Below are 21,954 nucleotides of genomic sequence, written 5' to 3' on the forward strand. Positions count from 1 at the left end.
AAGGTGCTGCTCCTAGTAGTTAGGTGGCCATTAGTTTATCTGAATTACCAATTTCCAATTTTTATGTGATGTGTTGAGTAGATTTATTGTGCAGTATGCATCTCTTTAAGTGTGTGATATTTCCTGACGTGATAAAATAGAATAAACATAAAAGCTTGGTTGCATTTCTACAATAAAGAGAAAGACTGAAGGAAAAAGAGAAGTACCATTGTCAAAGAGAGGAAATGAAGGGCACACCTTGCTGCAGTTTCTACTTGGTCTAATCCGTCTTTATTTTGTTGTTTTCTGTGAGAGTTGGTGTATTCATGTCATCAAAATTGATCCATCAGTTGTAATCATTGTCCAGAATCTGATACTTTTTACTGCCATACACCAAAGAACAATGAAATGGAAGAGTACACTTGAACTATGACAGAAACAAGGATATTTACTTCTCTTTGCTCTCTTTCTGTGTGCCTCTTTCATTCAGTATGTCCACAACAGATGCTAGTGCAAGGCGACAGAGTGTGTAAAGGAGCGTGTGAATGAACGACAGAACCTACGAACAAAAGAACCCATTAGCTTAGTTGCCAAGAGGCTCTTAAAAGCCCTGGCTACTCTGCTCTGTTCCTTGCTTCTCTTTTTCTCTTCCGTTTTCTGCCCCCCCCCCCTCTTTTTGTCTTCCTTTTTCTCCAAAATCTCATATTTTCGTCTCGTTTAAAATTCCTCCACTCTGTCACTGTCCTTCACCCTTTTTCCTTTTCACACACAGACTTGGTAGTTGATTTGTTTCATGAAGTTGCTAAACTGCAGACACAGGCCCTTTCTCTTCCCTTTGGCTTTATTCCTTTTGCATCCTCAAGACTTTCCTATTATTTATGCATGTACATTAACAAGCTGTGTCGTTTCATATACTGTGTGGAGTATGTGTCTTTATTTGGTGTCTGAGTACTTTATGTAGGACAGGAAGTAAGAGTAATTAGAAACAGGTTGTGCCTCTGGGACTGTACAGAGAAACATTTGACACAGACAGTAGCAGGGCCTCCACCTAAGTGTTTTGATATATTAAGATATAGCTGACCAACAGATGTCTTACACTGTGAGATATGTATTTTGGTCACAGTTAATGAAATTGCAGAATATATGTCAGTGAAAACAGATGTAGATTCATGATCAGCATGAGGGGATGGCTGGATTTAATCATGAAGCATAGTAGTAGTGCTGGATGATGTACCAGATGGTCCATTATACCGGATTTAATTTCCCCACACCATCTGAATTTTTCATGTATAGTCATACTGTAACTAGCAAAGTTACTAAAACAACTAATGTAACACAGATAAAATGACACCTGTAATTCCTCATATACTTAGGTTTCTCGCAGCGTCTTAAAAAGTCTTCAGTCTTGAATTCAGAAATCTGCATTTAATACCTTTAAAAAGTCTTTAAAAGGTATTAAATTTCATATGGTAGGTCTTTAGTTATGTTGCCATAAACCTGTTTGCTGTATTGTGTTTACATGTGTCTGGGAAATGTACAAGCTGCAAAGAAAGTAACGTTGGTCTACTCAGTTACACCTGTTCCAACCTGACAATTTATATTGAATCAGGAACCAGTTATTGCTAACTTTGCAGCCACCGGTGAGAAATGACCTGGATCAGTGGGAATCAAGGCGTTGGAATAAATACATAAATTTTACTAAATTCTAGGAGTTGCAAATTTTTGCCAGTATGGCAAATGAAATAGGCTGTGAAATGGGCATTAAATTCTGTTCCAAGTAGTCTTAAAAAGGTCTTAAATTTAACTCTGTATACCCTGTATACTTCAGGAAGCAGAAACCCATGGACCAGTCACACTCACATAAGACACACTGAAAAAAGTTGTGAACAGAGGTGAAGAAATACCTTTTTTATTATCTTTGAAAGAGGTAATAAAGAACTTATTTTCCAGTGGTACTTTGCTGCTGATATTCTGTCATCCATTGTCAGAAATATGTGCTTTGTACAATACAGAGAAAAAACTAAATCTTTTTTAACCAAAAAAGACCCAGCACTACTTTTGTGTCAGTTCCCAAATGAAATCTTCTTTATTTCTAAGCTTTCTTAAGTGATTTATCACTCTTTACTATAATATTATCCTCTGTATTTTGCATTTTATCAGTGTAAATCAGATATTTTCCTGTATTTAATTTACTGACCATGAAAATGTTCCTAAAAGCTCAGATTTAAATTGAGTATTGTTATACCAAAACAGTGAAAACTGAAGAAAATGTGACTTTTACAGTAAAATCTATCATTAACTGAACATAAACCCAGTGTGTCCATTCACTGTCATTGATCCAACTCCATGGGTTTTATTGGTGAATCAATGTTGTAGAAGATAACGTGTTTCCACATTCACTACGGAGCCTCTGAACATCCAAATGGGTCATATCTGATGACCACGAAAAGATGACAAACTGTTTTACACCAATTATTTACATATATTGATAGGGTTAGTGAATGAAGTGGTATTAAACAGTTTACATCAGTAGATGTTTTTGGTTGATGGATGTCTGGGTCTTTGTGGGTTAAGGTGCTGCAAAATTTCAAAAGTGATTGACTTACTAGAAAAATCTACTAACATTTGGCAGTTTGTTGTTAGTAAACTAAAAAAGTGACTAAACGGAAACACACCAAAGTGTTAAGGGGCACAATTTTCTGCTTGCTTGCCCTAACATAATGTGTTTTGTGGGTTATAGGCATCACAAATCACTACCCCTCGACTTTTCTGTTGTTGTGTATCTTACTGTAATGTGCGAGTGTGTGTTTTCGTGGGCCCAAGCCCAGCACAGAAGCAGACCTCTGTTGGAAATGTAATTCACATGAGGCCAGAGGAGCTGTAATACTATTACCCCACACACATGCAGCTGTGTTGCCGCCCACAGTCTCAGTATATACCTCTCTGTTTTTCTTCCTCTTCCTTCATTTCTCATTGTTTGGCCTTTAGTTTACAGAATTTATGTGATGTAACATGAAAATGTGAGTGTCTCCTGTCTACAGTTGTCAATATTCAGTGCTTGAGCATAGCAGTTGTCTGAAACTTTGTGAAGCCCTGTATCATCTTACTGACAGAAAGTAAAAGAACAGAGCTGAAAACTCAAGCTATATTTTCAAATGAATGGTGCATTTTGATAGATGAGATGTGAGAAGTGGGATTATCAGATACTATTTGTTGGTGTCTGGCTTTGTGTGGCCCTGTTTCACTGTTGTAAATTTCACCACATTGTACAGAAGAAATTTTCATAGAAGAGTAAAATGTTAGAACAGTGACAGGAAGTGAGGTTTGAGTGTCTCAGGAAATCAGGATGTAATGTACAGTATGGGCCTGTGTTACAGTAACAGGAGGAAAGCCTGCAGTCACTGCCAGAGAGGGGAGATGAAGAGGTGGAACATTTTTCACACAAAGCTCCAGAAGCCTGAACGCCCACGCTGACTTTCTCAGACTCGCACAGAGAGAGAGAGAGAGAGGGAGAGAGAGGGAGAGGCAGAGGCAGAAAAAGTTGAGTGATGCCTAATTTCCTCACCGTCTCTGCAAAGGAGGGAAGCAAATGAACAAAGAGAATCAAAAAGGCCCTCGAGAGCAATGTCATGACAATGCAATTAGCGTCATGCAGCGGTACTTTTTATTGTGCAAAAGTCATGTCAGTTTTTGGAATTTCTTCAAAGTTTTATTGTGACCTTAAAGGTTAGGTGTGTAAGATTCTGGGGGGTATAAGAGCAGAAATGGAATTGTTTGTAAGGGCAATGGTTGTCTGTTGCTACTATTTCCTCCTGAGACCCAGTGAGTAAAAGTTTTGGCTTTTTTACTTTAAATAATTGCCTAGATTAGAAACAGCATAATGCAACAACGTTTTACTTTTTTCAATGGAATGTCCTTTGCAGTAGACAGTGTTTTTACCCCCCACAGGGGAGGCAAGGGGTATTGTTTTTGGCTTGGTTTGTTTGTTTGTTAACACTCTAGCAGCAAAACTATTGGTTGAATTAATACCAAATGGACTCTAGGCACAGCCCCACTACTTCCTGAACTTCAGGTGGGTCCTTTATTTCCTGTCTTTCATTATTGGACACATTGACTAATCCAGGTGTGTCTGCTACTTCTTGTTGTGACTACTAATTAATTAGGCACACCTGGATTAATCAGTGTGTCCAATAATGAAAGACAGGAAATAAAGGACCCACCTGAGATTCAGGAAGTAGTGGGGCTGTGCATTGAGCCCATTGGGTTTATAGATTGCCAGTGACCCAGAATAGATGTGATTACATTTTGGGGAAAGTAGATCAAAGTTCAAATTTTTTAGGAATTTCTAAAATCTTTCTTTTTTTTCCCCATTTACTTATAATGGGTGAAATTTGAAATGTCTATAAAAAACATCCATTTTGTTTCAATTTACTTCAAACTTGGCACATATATAGAGGCAATTGATATGCTGACATCAACACATGCATAGACATGGATCGATGCTAAAATAAGCTACAATCTACAATACGTGCGAGGGGTGGGGTTTGTTGTGCCTGGCACCACTTGTTTTTTCTTTTTCTGTTTTTTTTTTTTTTTTTTTTTTCTTTAAGTAAAGCTTTGAAGCTCTTTTCCCTTACACAGGACAAAAATGCATTGTTGGGTCTCAGGAGGGTATATAGATTAATGGGGTATACTTATAAATGGGAATGTCCAAATCTTAAAATTGGAAATTGGACCTGCTGAGTGAATACCCAAATACTCAAGTATTTAGGTTCAGCCCTGGTAGATTTCACACTGTGCATAAGTGTCACTGAATAAAATTGATCGGCAGTTTCATAAAGTTGCTGAAGCCTCCTCCCTCTCAGATTAAACCAGTCATTTCTATCAAGTAAAATGGGTAAATAACACTGACTGCAATCCTCTAATACCAGTAGATGGATTAAATGGGTAGAAACGGTAATATAATAACATCTTTTTAGCCTCTCACCGGAGATCATCATATAGGTTGAAACATTTGTTGCCTCTGAATTCTTCTGGGTCTCAGTGTGGAGCCACAACTGGCTGTGCTTTGTCCCGCTGTCAGACAAGACTTGTAATTGTTCTCTTTCCATTAACTGAATGTGTCTTCATCAGTGTCAGCTACTATTAGATTTGGTCCCACTTAACTTCATGCACTGCCAGGCTAAGACGAGGGATGGAGTGTGTGTGAGTAGGGTGCTGCTATGGTACTGGTAGAGTGTGAATGCTGTAGGAGGGTTTGAGTGTGTGCTTTGGTTGAAGGACAATTCAGTAGAGTTGTATAAATAAGAGTTTACGCATGTCCATGTTTGATGTGTGCCACTGTTTGATCAGTTTGGCCCCTCTAATGTGGGATCGCAAGAAAGAAGAGTGTGACTAAAAATTAAGATTAACACATTTAAAATTGTCTGGGTTTATTCTTAAACACCTATAAAGTTGCATCATATACATTACTGGTGTATGCTCTTACTCAGATACGTACACTTACAGGTATAAAACTAGTGGCTCTTCCTCTGTTTGGGCATCCACATACTTACAATTGATTTCTGCTGCAGAAAAAGGAATCAACTTTTTTTTTTTCTTGTGCTCTTTTTTTATTCCAGAGGTTACGACGGTTATCAACCAAATACCGGACGGAGAAGATCTACCCTACCAACGTAGGAGAGCGAGAGGAGAATGTCAAGAAGAACCGATATAAAGATATACTGCCATGTAGGTCTGAACACGTGAACAAATCCACTGTGGACATGATGCTTACATGAGCAGCCCATACTGTGACTGTAGGTCATAGTATAGGCTTCAGTTTAGTGCTTTATCTTGTTGATATCTGCAGAAACCCTGAACTAAGGGACACAAGCATGTAAATAAAAGTATGATCTGTAAATCAGTTGACCAGAATTACTGTAGTGAAGTGTAGCTATTAATGGTTTATTTATCAATGTGATCACTGGCAACTGTCACCAGCTCCACACTAAACTATGATGTTAGATTAAACCAATACAGTTAGTGCCAAGTTAGTTGATATACAAAGATCTAAACAAACTGTGTGGACTCTTATTGCTTGACTGATGGACAGAAGTGTGACAGAAGCAACAATGAATATGGATTTAATTTTTCTCCATCAGTCATTGAAGCTGTTGAGTCCAAGTCCACATGTTGCTGTGTAATATCTGATACTGGCAATGCTTACCGAGGGGAAGCATTCATGACCCAATGTCCTATATATATTTTTTAATTCCTTTATCCTCTTTTACTCCTCTATCCATTCATTCATTAAAGCTTTTAGTGAATGAGCTGCTGGTAAGGCAAAAGAAGAACAGGTTCATCCACAACAGCTGTGCATACATACAGACAGTACATAGATATTAGTCTGGACCCATTAACCTCTTTACGTTCCATTTCTCTCTCGTTTTTCCACTTGTCCTTATTTGCCCCTATTTTGTCTGTCTGGGTCACATTCTTTTTTGCTTTCTGTCCACTCCCTCCACTTTCTTACATCTGCTATTCTGCTGTTCTTAAACAGATTCAAGTGAATACATCTCTAACTTTTGTTTTTTTTGTCCCCAGTTGATCACAGTAGGGTGAAGTTGACATTAAAAACTACCAATCAGGACACAGATTACGTCAATGCCAATTTCATCAAGGTAATGTGACTTTATAGAGCACAATTTATATATATATATATATATATATATATATATATATTTTTTTTTTTTTTTTTTTTTTTTTTTTTTTTAATTAACCTTTTCTTTGTAAATGTGTGAGTTTACTATGTCCATCTTTCTGTCCGTTCAGGGTATGGATGGTCCCGAGGCCTATATTGCAACTCAGGGCCCACTGCCGAATACAGTTATTGACTTTTGGAGGATGAACTGGGAGTACAATGTTGCTGTGAGTACAGCTCATTGGATGGGGGAAAAGCAGAAAATGTGAAGTGATAAAGCAAGAAAAGTAAAATATATCCTGTGAATAGGATGCAAAAAAAACAGAAGGCAGAGTAGCAGTCTGAGGTTGAAGAATGATGTGAAATTATGCTAATTTCAGCAGTTTTCTATAACTTCAGTACATAAAGTAGTTTAAAAATCAAACATAAAGGTGATTCAGAGTTAAAGTTTGTAAACACTGACTACAACATAGATTTAAGTAGGTAATTATGTTATAAAAATGCAATAGTAATAATTAAAGCTATTAGAAAAATTATTTAATATAGTGTCAGAAATTAGAGGCAGATGGGGAGTGCTTATGCTCCTGCCAGATGGATGGATACTCTGAGAGAGAAGCAGGGAGCTGTGATTAGGTTTAACTAGCAAATGTGAAAAGCTCGAGGATCACAGCTGTGATAGTTACTCCTGTAGCATGAAAGGAAACGATGTGAGGTATAAAGAGAGTCAGAGTGAGAGTGAAATGTATTATCAAAAATTCAGTGCTTTTGCTTTCTGAAATCTGCCATTACTGCATAAAATTAAAGCAGAACCATTTTCACATCCTCTGACAATATTCTTCATAAATTTAGGGCTTTTCTGCGGGCTCTTCTAATGTGCCTGTATTTTATTTTGAAAACTTAGAGTTATATAAATAGATGTTGAGCAGAACTTTATTTTGGGAATGCCAAGATTTAACTGTGAGAGTTTTGGTCTAAATATTGATTATAATGCTTCCTCTTTGTGTCTCTACAGGTTATTGTAATGGCTTGTCGAGAGTTTGAGATGGGAAGGGTAAGACAGTAGGACTGACACATTCCATCCTCTGTATGTGTGGTCTTAGTGTATATTCATGTGTCTATACACACATCTGTGTTTTATTATCTGCACCGAGGTTGTGTTTTGTGTCTCACTTGTCTATTTGTTTATTAGATTATGTCAATACTTGCACAAAGTAAACATTTTTCTCTTGGATTCTTTAACCCAAATATGGATTTATTAGTTCAAACAAAACTGTGATGCTAGTTTAGCTTTGGTAAATGAAAGCAGTTTTATCTAATTACGCTTTTGTTGTCTGTCTGAATGGAAAAATGAACTAGTGACTAATGTCCTGAGTAAATCATACAGTATTTGTGTGCATTTCTGTGAATGTTACAAAGATGTCTTTGTCTACATACCCAATGTCACATTAACTAGTTTTAAGGCATAAAGTGTCTGTACACAGGAAATTATGGTATCAGTCTGGTATTTTTTCTAACACTTCGTCTTCTCTGGTTAGAAAAAGTGTGAGCGGTATTTCCCTCAGCAGGGGGAGGAGCCCATGACTTTTGGACCTTTCAGAATCTCCTGTGTAAGTATACTAATCTGTAATATCACAGCTGCATGTGTAATGTGGGGGGTCTGTTTTCTAGACTCCTGAATTTCTCACATTTTGTTCTGTACGAGTCAACAGTTGCGTAAATGTTCTCTCTGACTTGGTTTTCTAGGAATCAGAGCAGACCAGAACAGACTACTTTATCAGGACCCTGGTTGTAGAGTATGAGAATGTAAGTGAGCCACTTCTCTTTAGGGTGTTATTCGTTTCGTAAAGTCATTTTTAGTCACATTCATAGTAGCATTGACAGCAGCACATAAAAAACATCCCCTCTGTGTCTCTCGGCAGGAAACCCGTAGAATAACACAGTTCCATTATATGAACTGGCCAGATCATGATGTCCCCTCATCATTTGATTCCATACTGGATATGATTGGACTAATGAGAGAATACCAGGAGAACGATGATGTCCCTATATGTATACACTGCAGGTAGGTACATACTGAGTGTGCAGAAACATCACCAATGTACATCACAAAGTACACAGCATTTCAACATGGAAACAGGAAAAAAGTGCACTCACTGAATATGAAATTATATGTTCCATATGTGTAAAGTTTTCAGTCAGAAAGAATACATGAATGCATGTGCAGCTATGTACGTGACATTAACAATACATTAACTTTAATGTGCAATACCATTAATCAGTTAATATCAGGCAGTTTAAAGTTTTTGTTAACATTGTCAACTAAAGCACATACAAAAGGCTCCAGTGTTGTTTTACTTTAGGTTGAGGGCAGAAGGTGTTGTACACTGTTGCCCATAAAGTTGTAATCATTTTCTTTTCAGACACATTCCTCTTTTTATTACCCCGCCCCCAAAGGAGGGACAAGGGGTATTGTTTTTGGTTCAGTTTGTTTTTTTGTTTGTTAACACTCTAGCAGCAAAACTGTTGATTGAATTCATACCAAATTGGGTTTATAAATTGCCAGTGACCCAGAATAGATGTGATTACATTTTGGGAAAAGTAGGTCAAAATTCACATTTTTTATGAATTTTTAACATCATTGTGTTCTCCCATTTACTTATAATTGGCAAAATTTCACATGTCTAGAAATACATCAATTTTGTTTCAATTTACTTCAAACTTGGCACATATATAGAGGCAATTGATATGCTGACATCAGCACACGCATAGATATGATGACGTCAGTTGGATCGATGCCAAAATAAGCTACAGTACGTGCAGGGGTGTGGTTTGTTGTGCCTGGTACCACTTGTTTTGATAGATTTGTACACTGCATAAACATAATACATGATTTTCTTTGTTTGGCATGTTCCTGTTGTGTAGGTTTTAAGTATTCTCTGTTTGTTGAGTCTTTTTCATGTTCTGACCATGATGAAAAATGTAATTCCACGCAAAAAAAAAATCATCTGATTTTTTTCAACTTTCATTCAGGACCAAAAGTCAACCCTTTGGCCATGTTGTCCTGCTTACTTATAATGTTACAACCAGCGATACAGTGACTGAAGTTGCAGTAAAAGTAATAACTAGATTTATTTCAGGATTCACAAGACTATTTTACAATACAGCAACTAAAATGGTGAAGTAATGACCTGGAATGAAAACAAAACACTTATTCACAAGGATGTAGATATAGATCTGCTGCTGCACACATGTGTGGGTACACAAACAACACACACACTGTCTCCATGTGTGTGTAATCAGCAGTAATGAGCAGCCCGAGGACACTTCCTGGTTCCTCTGTCGCACAGCAGGACTTAAAGCTGTGTCTGTAGAGATGCTTTGTGTGGGTTGATGTATATTGTACATTTATAGACAAACTGTGCTTGTTAGGCGAGCAGAGGGCTTTCTGACAGCATGAGATAAAGTTTTATGATTTTGTGTGTGCGTGTGTCTGGCATAATGTCACGATAATCTCAACTTCTGTGTAGCTACTGTCTCCATCCTGTCTGGAGGTGTTGTTACATATGTACTTGTGATTGATTTCTGCACTAGAGTCTCCCCTCTGCAGTAATTGTCAGAGATGGTATGTGAAGTTTTTAGACAGTTTATGTTAGTGCTACTGTTAAGTCTAACCTGTATGACTGTGGTTACAGTGCAGGGTGTGGGAGGACGGGCGCTATCTGTGCTATCGACTACACGTGGAACCTCCTGAAAGCTGGGGTATGTGGAAGCACTCACTCCTACACACACCTAATGCAAAAACATACCTGTCACACAGACACAACACACCTGGAACACAGTAAAGGATATCATAACAAGACACTGAGCATTGACTTAAATTTAGCTGGAACAAACTTGTTCAGTAAAGTTAACTGTTTTTTCTTTTTCCTCTTTCAAAGAAAATACCAGAAGATTTCAATGTCTTCCGGTTGATTCAAGAAATGAGGACACAGCGACACTCTGCAGTTCAGACCAAGGTTTGTTTTATGTGGCCGTACATGCAAAATATTGAGCTGTTTTTTATTTTCCTTCAGGACAAAATAGACAGTAGCAATAGGTTAAGTGGAGTGATTTGTGTTGGACAAATCAGTGTAGTGTGGTTTGCTTTAGTGACATATTAGACGTTGATGTAAATGGCAGGTTATGTGGGAGGTGCAGCATTTTCTGTGTTGTAATTTTGTAAAAAAAGTCATTGCTCCTTTAGTTTTCACCTAAGCATTTAATGAAATATTTTTTGGTTCTGAGATTTGTCTTAGTTGAAATGAATCAGATATTCAACACACTTTCTTATATGTTATTATGCTGCTTCTCACCTGGTTGGAAATGGAGCTTAACCTGTTGAGCCAAGATTATCTACACATTCTGTCCATTTATCTTACATGAATGAGGCTGTTTTACCACATTTTTTGTGAGGTGTCTGCCTTGGATGACAAGTTTTACATATTGTTAGCTTCATAGTGTAATTGTCTAAGTCATATTTTTGGCCAAATTGTGATATCTGTGTAACTTTACTTTCCTGACACTGCTGATTCATATTATATAAATATCAAAATTTGTCCAAAAATATGACTTAGGCAATTATGCTATGAAGCTAATGATATCCTCGCCTTCCTAAAATAATTTCCTAAGTCATTTTTCAGATTTTTCAGGAAACACAAAAACTCTTAACTAGAAAAATGGAGTATTTCATGATTTAGAAAAAGTGTTTTGTCAAAAAATGACTTGGGCAATTATTTTAGGAAGATGATGATATTTTGTCTCATCTTGGTCCTGTGTGAACCACATAATGTCAGTGCCTCCGGTTATGAGCAATCTTTTTATATTCACACACAGTTGCCCCTGTCAGGGGATTTTTCTTGATGGGTATTCACATAAATTTAGCATTTATGCGTCTGACCAGAATTCTCCAAGGAGATTGTAACTGTAAAGGGGTTTCAGAACATGTAGTGTGATAAACTGACTGCCTTAACAGGAAAGTAATAAAATTAAATCAGTGTGCATCTGTGAAGACACGTCCTTTGTTATCACACAGGTTGTGTTTCATAGTCCCGTAAATAGATGCTTTTGATTAAAGATATGGGCAATATTTTGGGTTTTATATTGATTTTGTCAAATTTTTGCTGTCGGTTCTTTCTTTTTCTCTCTTTTCTCACCCCATATGTCCTCCATTTTTTCCTGTTTGGCTTTTACAACACTTCTTTACTGCCTCCTCTGCCTCATTATCTCTCTCTTTCTCTTTTTCCTTGTCCTTATCTGTCTCTCTCTAGGAGCAGTATGAGTTAGTTCATAGAGCCATTGCACAGCTCTTTGAGAAACAACTGCAGCTCCTGGAGAGTCCCACCAACACGCAGATACACGATGGCATGGTATGACACACACACACATGCACTTACAGTATTGTGAATGCTGTCTGGTTTTAAAGAAAGACAGGATGTAGCTGAGTAACACACTCGGATGGGGAAAACACAAATAATTAGTCACAAGGGAGGGAGAGGGTAGGAGAAACAGAAGAGAGGCCTTCAGAAAACTTTGCTTGGCACAGACAGAAAATAAGAGTAGGTGCCAGAGAGTGATCTCCTCAACTGGACTCTCAGAGGATGGCGTAGAGTTAGAGCTTTTTTAAAAAGACCCAGAAAAGCTTTGCTCTGTCAGTCTTCACTGCCTTTATTGTTATTTTCCTCTCAACATCCTCCATTCCCCCATGCACCCTAAAAAATTTACATCATCAATTAATTCAAAATGAAACAAAAAAAATTACATCCAACATGTTAAATAACTTATTTCTCTCTGTGATCACGATGGTATGAATCAATGAATGACTCAGGCCACCTTCCCTTTATCTGACGTCACTGTATAGTTGTGTATGTGTCAGAAACAGATCAGTAAGATGTTGTGAAAGACCGACTGACCTAAAGACAGAGGACGCAAAGACATGATGAGGGAGCGCACTGGCAGAAATCCAGGAGCTGACTTCCTGCTTAGGAAGTTCTGATGACATCACCCCTCTCCCATCATGCATTTTTGATCCTGAGAATAGCCATGCATCCGCTGGGAAAGAGGGGCTCTTACAGTCACATATAGAACCATGTCTATGTCACAATAAAAGTCATTTCATACCAGCTCAGTTAGGACATCCCAGTTCACATCATGGTAGAAAAAAAAATAATTTTATTAAATTCACATGACCTTTAAAAAAATTCAGTTGAATCTTCTCTAAAAGTCTGCAAAGAAACAGCTTGATACAGCCCTGGAGCTGGAAAGCGTACCCTGGAAAGTAAAAGTTTAGGCTTTTTTTCCACATTAGATAATTGCCTTGATTGGAAACAGCATGATGCAACATTTTTGTCCGATACATTATTTTAAGGAATGTCCTTTGCAGTGGACAGTGTTTTTTTTTTGTTTTGGTTTGGTTTTTTTGGGTTTTTTTTAAGTAAAGCTGTGAAACTCTTGTACCCTGCAGAGGACAAAAATGCATTGCTGGGTCTCAGGAGGATATTAAACACTGGTGTATAAAAACTTGTATTTTACATCTGAGTGCTAAATGTGGGATACTTACTGTACTGTCCTACACTACTTGTTTTAATGCTAAAAGTGTGTGTGCAAAGGCTGATGTGATTTTTTTTTTAAAGTACCTTTGCACTGATTATGGCCATGTCACCAACTCCAAGACCACACTGGACACACACACGCACACACTTGGTTTGCAAAACATTATCAGTATGACTAAGTCCACACACATCGACTCATGTCCAGGCACCCTTTGTCGATAACTAAAACACCCACATACTGTAGGTGTGTAATAGTAGTATGAACAATAATCCTACACACATGCAGACATCCGACACAATGTTTCTCTGCTCACACACAGTCATCTTTGTTTGATGGAAGTATTCTGACCACTCCGATTCACACAACGCAAGTGAAAACACAAACACAGATAAATGAGCTCTGACTGTGTGTGTGTCTCTTTTACACAGAATATACATGAGTTAGTTCCTCAACAGACTTCCTCTGTGCTCATGCACACAGAAATGAAGTGCCCTGATTTGCCCTATCTGTCATGGGTTTAGGATGACTGAAGTTGTCCTGTCATCTTCTCATTATCAGAGAGGGGACAGAGTGAAATTAATGAGTCATGGGGGAAGCAAAGCAGGAAGGGAAAAATTATCCAGAAGGATGGAGGCTTCTATCAGAAACCATTTTTATACTTCATTAAAGAAATTTTGTACCTCCGCTCCAGAAAAAAAGCAGGGACTACATTTTCTACTGCCAATTATAAAGACTGTATGTAGAACAGAAAAGAAGGTAATTCAAACGTTAATAATAGTTTCCCAAATATAAAGCTACATTTTAACCCCAGAATGCATGTTGCTTGATTGAAAAACTCACGTGAGTGAGTATGCACATGCACAAAGTAGGCTCTTATTCCAGCTATATGTTCATACCAAACAGTGTCCACACAATCCGACTTAGGGCAGGTATTTACATATGTCAATGCTAAATCAAAATACACAAATGTAAAAGCTTCAAAACATGCTCAAAATCAGTAAAGTTACAGTTGTTTTGTCCAGTAAAATGTACAATGTGGAAGCAAAGGCCAAAGGTGAGACATTTTTATGTCTTTAGAAGCCATTTGTTGCTTTAAAAATGTTAAAATCAGTTTCATTTGTTCTTTACATTTTTTTTATTTATTTAAATATTTGTCAGTGGAGCTTCACCAATACTCCTTTAGCCTAACACTCATATTATGTTTGACTTTTAATTATTTTTGTGTTTGTGTTGTGCAGGATGAATGCAGTCCAGACAAAGCACGCCAACAATCAGATGATGAAAGATGGGACACACCACCTCCAAAACCTCCACGCATACGCAGGTAAAACACATTTTATATTCAAGCAAAAGACCAGGTGTGTTTAACTCTGCATTGTTAAAAATTGGGACCAGATATTGCAATTGTTCCCCCATTTTTATTGAATTGGTTTATTTGATCAAAATGGTCAACTGATGAAGTTCTTTTTAATAAGTTGCTGATTAAGCCTCCTCACATGCGTTGTATTAAACTTTTGTGAATAGGTCACTGACAAATCATTTAACACTGGCAAAATGTGCGTAGGTGACGAATAAAAGGACCCTTCCTCCACACAGATGAATGAACAGACTACACAGTCAGTGAATAGTAGGTGTGAAGTGGCTAGTCACTGAAAACAGTGGGTGTTGTTTTTGTAGGAGGAAAACAAAAACCACAGAACAACAGTTTGTGTGGAGTGCACAATGAAAGCATATTAAAGTGACCAAACACAAGCAGCAGGCGTTTTTTTTTTGCCCCAAATGAACCAGTGCTTTCTGAGACATTAGTTCCCTGTCAGCCCACAGATACACTAGGCCTCCACTTTACTGAAGTTAACTTCTGTTTGGCTCTTAACAACTGTTGTGGCCCCAGGACGAGCTGTATTTATAGATCATTTTGCAACACTTTGCAATAATCTGCAACAGTGCGTTATTGAATGTGCACAACCTTGGGCTAGATGAACATGAGCTGTTGCATCTTTGATCTCTGCTTCTTTTCAAACAAACCCAGTCTTTTTACCCCAAATGAAGGCAAGAGATTTCAACAGCCATGTATGCACTCTGTATTTGTTGTAGGCATAAATACTCGTGCATACTCTATCTGTGGCAGCGTTTTAATCTCTCTGCCTTCTTGTTTCGCTCTTCTACTGTCTGAAGAGCAGGAGATCATCCTCCTCTCCCTCCTCATTTTAAAGTTTGCTATATGTGACCAGCAGGGGTTGTGCTCTACTTTCTCTCCACTAGTTTATCTCCAGTTACACTTTCCCTCCTCTGATGATTTATCCACAGACGGCCTTCCCTTGTTAATACAGTAATACATAAAGTGTGGGATTTCTTAAACAAGCCTGGCAGATACCATTGTTTAAAGGAGTGATATTTTGCTTTTTAAATGGAATTATGCATTTTAAAACATTTCCCTGTGGTCTACATAAACTGTAAATGCTATGTTTGGGTCAGAATTCTTCATTAATTCAGCTTCACAGGTCCACTTTCAACCCTATTTCTGACTAATTACACAAGATAGGTCGTTTTGAGTGCTGGCCCTTTAAATCCAAATGAGCCACTTCATAGCCCACCCCCTCCAGGTTGTTGACTGTGCTGCTCTGTCCCGTTCAGCCATTGGTGTTCGTTAATACAACCAACAACTGAGCATATTTTGATGAAATGTACAGTAAATGTTGATACTGGCACAAGGAACCAATCATAAAATTTTGGTGGTGATCGTGGGGGGGGCTGATCTGCCTTGGTGGAGGTCTGCACTCTCTGAGTGCTTTTCTAGTTTTATTATGTAGTTAGACTGGTGTGTTGTATATTAAGAGTACAGACAACTGCATTTCCCTGAGGGGACAAATGAACTGTGTCTCTTTCCTTGTTTCGGATCAATTTTCATGTTATTAATTTCATTTTAATTCAACTCTTCCTTGCAAGTTAGGATGCATGAAATCTGGTCCCAGGAAATTATTTATTGGAGCTGGCATGAGCACTGTTAAATTCTCCAACTCTACTAAAATTACCAGGATCTTAGCTTCCTTTATTTGTATACTTTACCAGCTAGTTTTATGGGAAAGCAAATATTTTCCAGTGGCCCTAATTGTGGGATGGAGCTGCAAGTGATTTGTTTACTGAAAATTTTCTTTCCTGTTCTAAGAAAAACATACACATTTGACCCTGGAAGAGCAGCCAAAATAGGAAGCTTTACTGGATGTGACACAGTACCATTCTGTCAGAAATGTATCTGTAATATATCTCTGCTTGACTCACTCTTTTACAAATCTATCTCTCTTTTTCTGTCTTTGTCACTTCATACAGTTCCTCCTTTTCCTAAAGAAATAATGTCAAGGCCTAGTTTAAGCCTGAAAGTATTCTGGTGATGTTAAGAGCTATTTTTACCAACATAGTCCACATTCTGCCGGCCACACTCCCTCTGGGTCATTTCAGTGGTGTTGGTGTGTGCACAGGAGAAAGTTTTTATGCGAATGTGTGGGTGGGATGAGTTTGTGTTAGAAAGAGACAAATGTTGCAGAAGTCCAGTGGGCCCAGCAACAGGGTCACAGGTACTGAGTCACAGCTTTCACATGCACACACGTACACACAGACACCATACCCTGAAAAGGCACATCCTTCACACTAGACCTCCGGGGCTTAGAAGTCTGTTTTCAGAGGCTTTAACGCTGTTAGAGTGAAACAGTCTGATTTGTTTCACATCTTTATCTTTTCTGACAATTTCTGATTTTAATCAAATATAACTTGTGTTGTTGTAGACTCATGAGTTCAGATATTTGACATAAAGACAGTCATGGCATTTTGGCAACAGTAACACAATTTATCATCTATATCATAATACTGGAAGGTCTCAGAGCATCTGTGTGTGTGTATCTGCACAGTTCTAAAAAAAATTGAGACATTTTTGCTGTCCGATTTGGTACCTACAGTTGAGGAATAGTCCCATCTCCACATTAAAAATCTCAGCAAGTTGATAGGACCAATATTTTGTGAGATATTACAATCACATTGCTTGGTTGACTGGAAGCGCAGTACCACGCTGCATGACGGGAAATTAAGACAAAAACAGGAACGATGCATTTACTAACTTCAGTCCTTAGATATTGGTATTAATATGACCAGTAGTTCCCCACAGATCAATGCGCTAGTTTCATACCATCCCTCTCAACACTTTCAGTCAGCGCAGGTTGTGTCCACAGACTAGCAAGAAGTAGTGTAAGGTCTATACAGATATTGATGCAAGACAATTGAGGAAAATATGAATTGTTAATTATCTATGTTAAACAAAAATATATGCTTGCCATGCATATTGGCATTGAGTTAAATGGATAATTATCTAACTAGTTCATTGCTGTCTTTGCTGTTTGTGTGTGTGCATCTATATTCAATACAACCCAAAACCACAAAGTTGTAGTTTTAAACTCAGTTCGCTTCTATCACATCCCAACTTCTATGACTGCATGATGGTCCCACTGTGAACAAACCCTCATATTAAAAATTCAGCAATCCTCCCTGTGGAGTACATATGTAGAGGGCACAGTGCACTTGTTGTGTATGTTTAAGTTTCTGCACTCATTTGTGAGCGTGGGTGGTGTCAAACCATAATTTCCATGTTCTTTGTGTGAAGGTGTGCATCAGTATGCGTCTCTACGTACTGATGTTTTTTGTGTGGGGAACGTATATGTATGTATATGTACATGTACATAATGTTTGCATATCCAAGGGTTGCTCCAACTGTGTCACTATCATATCATGTAGTGTAAATGTTTGTTTTTTTTTCTTCTGAGCAATTGTAGATGCAGGTGTTCGTTGGCAAAGGGGCAAAATTAATTCAAGTATAAAACAAAAAACAATATAGTATGGGAGAGCTACATAAGCAATAAAGTCAAAGCAGTGGAAGAAAAATTTAGCAATATAAGAATGTAGATTGCATAAAAACCATATGGTGCAGTACACTGCTGTATTTTAGAAAGGCAAATTTTACTCTTCAGAAGTAAAAAGAGTTGTAGTTTAATATATCAGCTCAACAGGTTTTGAATTTTTCTCATTTGCACTGCCTGTTTACTTAGTTCATTTATGTTTTAATGCTACAAATGTCAGCGTGTGCCCATAACCTTCATTTCTTTCCTACCATGCTCATTTATAATCCTTATTTGTTTTTCTGTGACTTACTAGTGTTTGCTCCGGTAACAGCACAGTTTCCCCGTAGGAATCATTAAAGTTTCATCTTATCTTAGAGGGACACAGGGCTTGGATAAACTCTGTGGTATCTGAATGATTCATATCCCCATGGAAACAGTCAGCACTGCTGGGTTATTGTTAAATATATCTTTTGCTTGCTCGGGCAATGAAGATGATATTGAAGACAACATAGAAAATAGGTCTCATGGGTAATTTATGTTTTCATTAAAGCACAGTCTAAAGGAATAGTACTGTTCCTCTTTGAACACTGGCTAACCTGCAGGCCAGAAACAATGAATTAGCTACCTAAAAGAGACAACCAGTTTTGTTTTGTTTTTGTTTTTTTTGTATAAAGTCAGTGATTTGACCAGATATGCTTGATCTCCAAAGACCTAACTCCTTGGCAAGAATGATGAATTGCTGCAGCTTCTCAACAAAAACCTGACCCTTGATTTTTTTTTTTTTTTGCATAAAGCTTTTATTTTTGATGGCAGGATTAACATTGGCAGCTAGTTATTACCTCAATGTAAGTGAATGTCAGCACATTTCCAGGTTAACGGCAATATTTGTTCAAGATCAAAACTTAAGCAATACCAAATGCTACATTAATCGAAATGATGCAGCCATATAGTGTTGTTATTATGAGGCCAACTACAGTGTGTCTGCAGCTCCAAGGTTGCTCAAGGAAAGAAAAAGGAAATCCCCAATGCTTCTTTCTTGCAACTTCTCCTGTGTTTGACTATCTGTCTCTGATACACACACGCAAATGGAGCATCATGTAGTCTAAGTTTAAAGTTTGATTCAGTCATGTGCTCTTGATTTGGCACACCACCACATCCTTTCTCTGTTCTTCTGTGTGTATGTATTTTTACGTGCATGAGTAAATATATGTAGGAACAGTATCTTCATGTACTTCCCGTATTTGCGTGGCCACCGCAGTCATGACCTCAGTATGCTGTATATAATTCACACAGGTAACACTGAGAAAAGGGCAGAATTATGAATAGACACTGCTCTATAGAACTGAGTCTTGTTGAGAATTTTTTTTTTAACTACACCAGAAGTTTAGCATTTCACGCTAATGTTTAGTATGTTGTCTGAGTGTGAAATATTCACTGACACTATATGAAAATTTGGGAGAACTGGTCTTAAACTCCTCACAGCAGATTCAGTCAGACTAAATACAACCTACAGTGCAACGTACAGCACAGTGTAGTTTTGAATTTTCACTCAGTTTTAAATCATCATGTCAACATTTAATCCAAAGGCATGATTGTATGAAGACTTGTCAATTGCCTCAACTGTACTGTCAGGGTATTGCTTGGTTTTTAAGACTTCTGCCATCTACTGGTGAAAGACGGCCTCACAAAATGAACGTTTTTTAGTATCATCTTTGTGTGGAAAAAATCTGACTTGTACAAATGACTGAAAGTAGATTTCATCATAAATTTCATCATTTCTTTTTAGAGAGAAAATACTTGAAGCACGATGTCCAAGTGTCTAATGTATGTTTGAACAATGTGATGAAATTCTTGCATTTTTACACCAATTTCTACAACCCACTTTTTGATGTTTGTGCACATTCAGACATAATATATTTCCAGGTCAAGAAAAATACCTCAACTTGAACATCGAAATAAACTATTTTATAAGTGTGAAAGAAAAATATCTAGACATTAAGTTTCTCTCATTGTATATATCTTTTAAGATGTACAATTTGAGTACATCTGTTACATTTGGTTTCTGCAGAAGTGTGATGACTTATTAAAGAACATCAAATGCCTCTTTTGCTGTGTTTGTCATGCACAAAGCAAAAAGTTTGTTTCACCTGCACACTTTATTTACTGCTGAAGGAACTTACTTTCTCTGTCTCTTTGTATCTAGTTCCCAGGTAGAAGGTGATGTTAAGGAAGAGATTCTGCAGCCCCCAGAGCCTCATCCGGTGCCCCCCATTCTAACCCCATCTCCTCCATCAGCCTTCCCCACGGTCACTAACGTACGACAGGACAATGACCGCTACCACCCCAAACCTGTCTTACATGTTGTGGCTACCACTCAGCAAAACACAACACAGGTGAGTCGACTAAATGTTTGATGTATCAAGGTTTCTACGCATCTTTATTGTTATGGTATAAAATAAGGAAACAGTGAAGCCCCTCCCTGAATCTACTTTATGTAAAAGAGCAAATAAAGTAATAACTAAGATTAAAGTAGGTAGTAAAAGATAGTCAGCGTAATGACATAGACTCAAACAGTCATCAGTTGTTATTGTGAAGTAAAACCCAACAGGGCAATGCAGGATATGAGGGGGTCTTCATCAGCCTGATAAACATGACTCACTGTAGATTATTAGTTTTCAATATCAGTATCATAACTCCATATTCTGTAACTCCTCAGTTAACATGAATGATCATGACATGATTTCATGTCTTTGAATTCACTAATCCATACTTACATATTTATAGATGTTTTGTGCTGTTTGTTATTTTCTGAATTTGAAGATTTTGTTCACTTCCTTCTCATTTCAGAAAAAGGAAGTGGACCAGCAGCAGAACCAGTCAGAGACCAGTACAAACACCAGTCCATCAGAGCAAAAGGACCAAGATCTACAAAGTCAAAAACAGCAGACCCAGACCCTAGATCTGAACGACAACTATAACAATAAGTCATCCTCAACATCAACGAAGTCTGAATCAGGCCCAAGCCAGACTCACACCCCTTCCTCCCCCCTCCTCTCTCCAATCATGGAATGTTCTGGTGCTCCTCGCATCGAGAGGAAGCTGAGCATTGAGATTAAAAAGGTGCCGTTGCAGGAAGGACCTCGTAGCTTTGACACTTCCTCCTCGATGGGAGTAGCTGGTGGCACTGCTTCAGCTAACAGTGGGGGTATGCTGCAAAGAGGTCATGCCTTCAAAGCCCGCTCTGGCCAGTCCCTGTTGACGTCTAGTTCATCTCTGTCAGAAGACTCAGGCACAGAGGGTGGAGCAGGTGGATGTGGGGACAGTCATGCAGATGGAGCCATCCTAGCCAGACCAAACCACCTCCCTGTGAAGAGCAGTGAGAAGGGTGAGGCTCCAGGAGGGGAGAGAACAGAGGTGAAACCTGGCCAGGCAGCATGGTCTCAGCCCTGCAACAGTCCGGAAAAACACTTATCCAAAACCTCCTCCTCTTCTTCCTCCTCCGACCGCGTCGCTCCATCCTCATCCTCCTCCTCTCACCTCTCCTCCTCCTCTTCATCGTCCTCCTCGACTCCTGTTAGGACTGCCCTGAGTTTCACCAACCCCCTACACTCTGATTACTCAGATGAAGAGGGGGACGGAGAGATGTCTGGAAGGGAGGGCTATCGTACTAATATTTCCACGGCAACAGCTATGGTTTCTTCATCTTCTCACCACGGAGACCAGCAGCCAATCCGAAAAGTGTTGTCCATGTCAATCGCAGGACAGAACGCTCCATCACCCCCTGCAACCACAGCAAGTATGTCAACCAGCTGTTCTAGGCAG

General features: G+C 38.4%; 1 protein-coding gene across 3 annotated transcripts in view; it reads left to right on the plus strand.

Annotated features, from left to right (window-relative positions):
• ptpn12 (protein tyrosine phosphatase non-receptor type 12) overlaps nucleotides 1-21,954 on the plus strand; it is a 40,699-nt gene that overhangs the window by 12,667 nt on the left and 6,078 nt on the right. For all 3 annotated transcript variants that reach the window (XM_030148777.1, XM_030148776.1, XM_030148778.1), the window contains exons 2-14: nucleotides 5,601-5,709; nucleotides 6,565-6,641; nucleotides 6,793-6,888; nucleotides 7,674-7,712; nucleotides 8,197-8,268; nucleotides 8,405-8,464; nucleotides 8,581-8,723; nucleotides 10,354-10,420; nucleotides 10,600-10,677; nucleotides 11,968-12,066; nucleotides 14,488-14,573; nucleotides 20,336-20,525; nucleotides 20,980-21,928. In XM_030148777.1, coding sequence (XP_030004637.1) covers nucleotides 5,601-5,709; nucleotides 6,565-6,641; nucleotides 6,793-6,888; nucleotides 7,674-7,712; nucleotides 8,197-8,268; nucleotides 8,405-8,464; nucleotides 8,581-8,723; nucleotides 10,354-10,420; nucleotides 10,600-10,677; nucleotides 11,968-12,066; nucleotides 14,488-14,573; nucleotides 20,336-20,525; nucleotides 20,980-21,928 — 2,065 coding nt within the window. The remainder of the gene's footprint in view (nucleotides 1-5,600; nucleotides 5,710-6,564; nucleotides 6,642-6,792; nucleotides 6,889-7,673; nucleotides 7,713-8,196; nucleotides 8,269-8,404; nucleotides 8,465-8,580; nucleotides 8,724-10,353; nucleotides 10,421-10,599; nucleotides 10,678-11,967; nucleotides 12,067-14,487; nucleotides 14,574-20,335; nucleotides 20,526-20,979; nucleotides 21,929-21,954) is intronic.

Source organism: Sphaeramia orbicularis, chromosome 12 (genome assembly GCF_902148855.1).
Source record: "Sphaeramia orbicularis chromosome 12, fSphaOr1.1, whole genome shotgun sequence".
NCBI lineage: Eukaryota > Metazoa > Chordata > Actinopteri > Kurtiformes > Apogonidae > Sphaeramia > Sphaeramia orbicularis.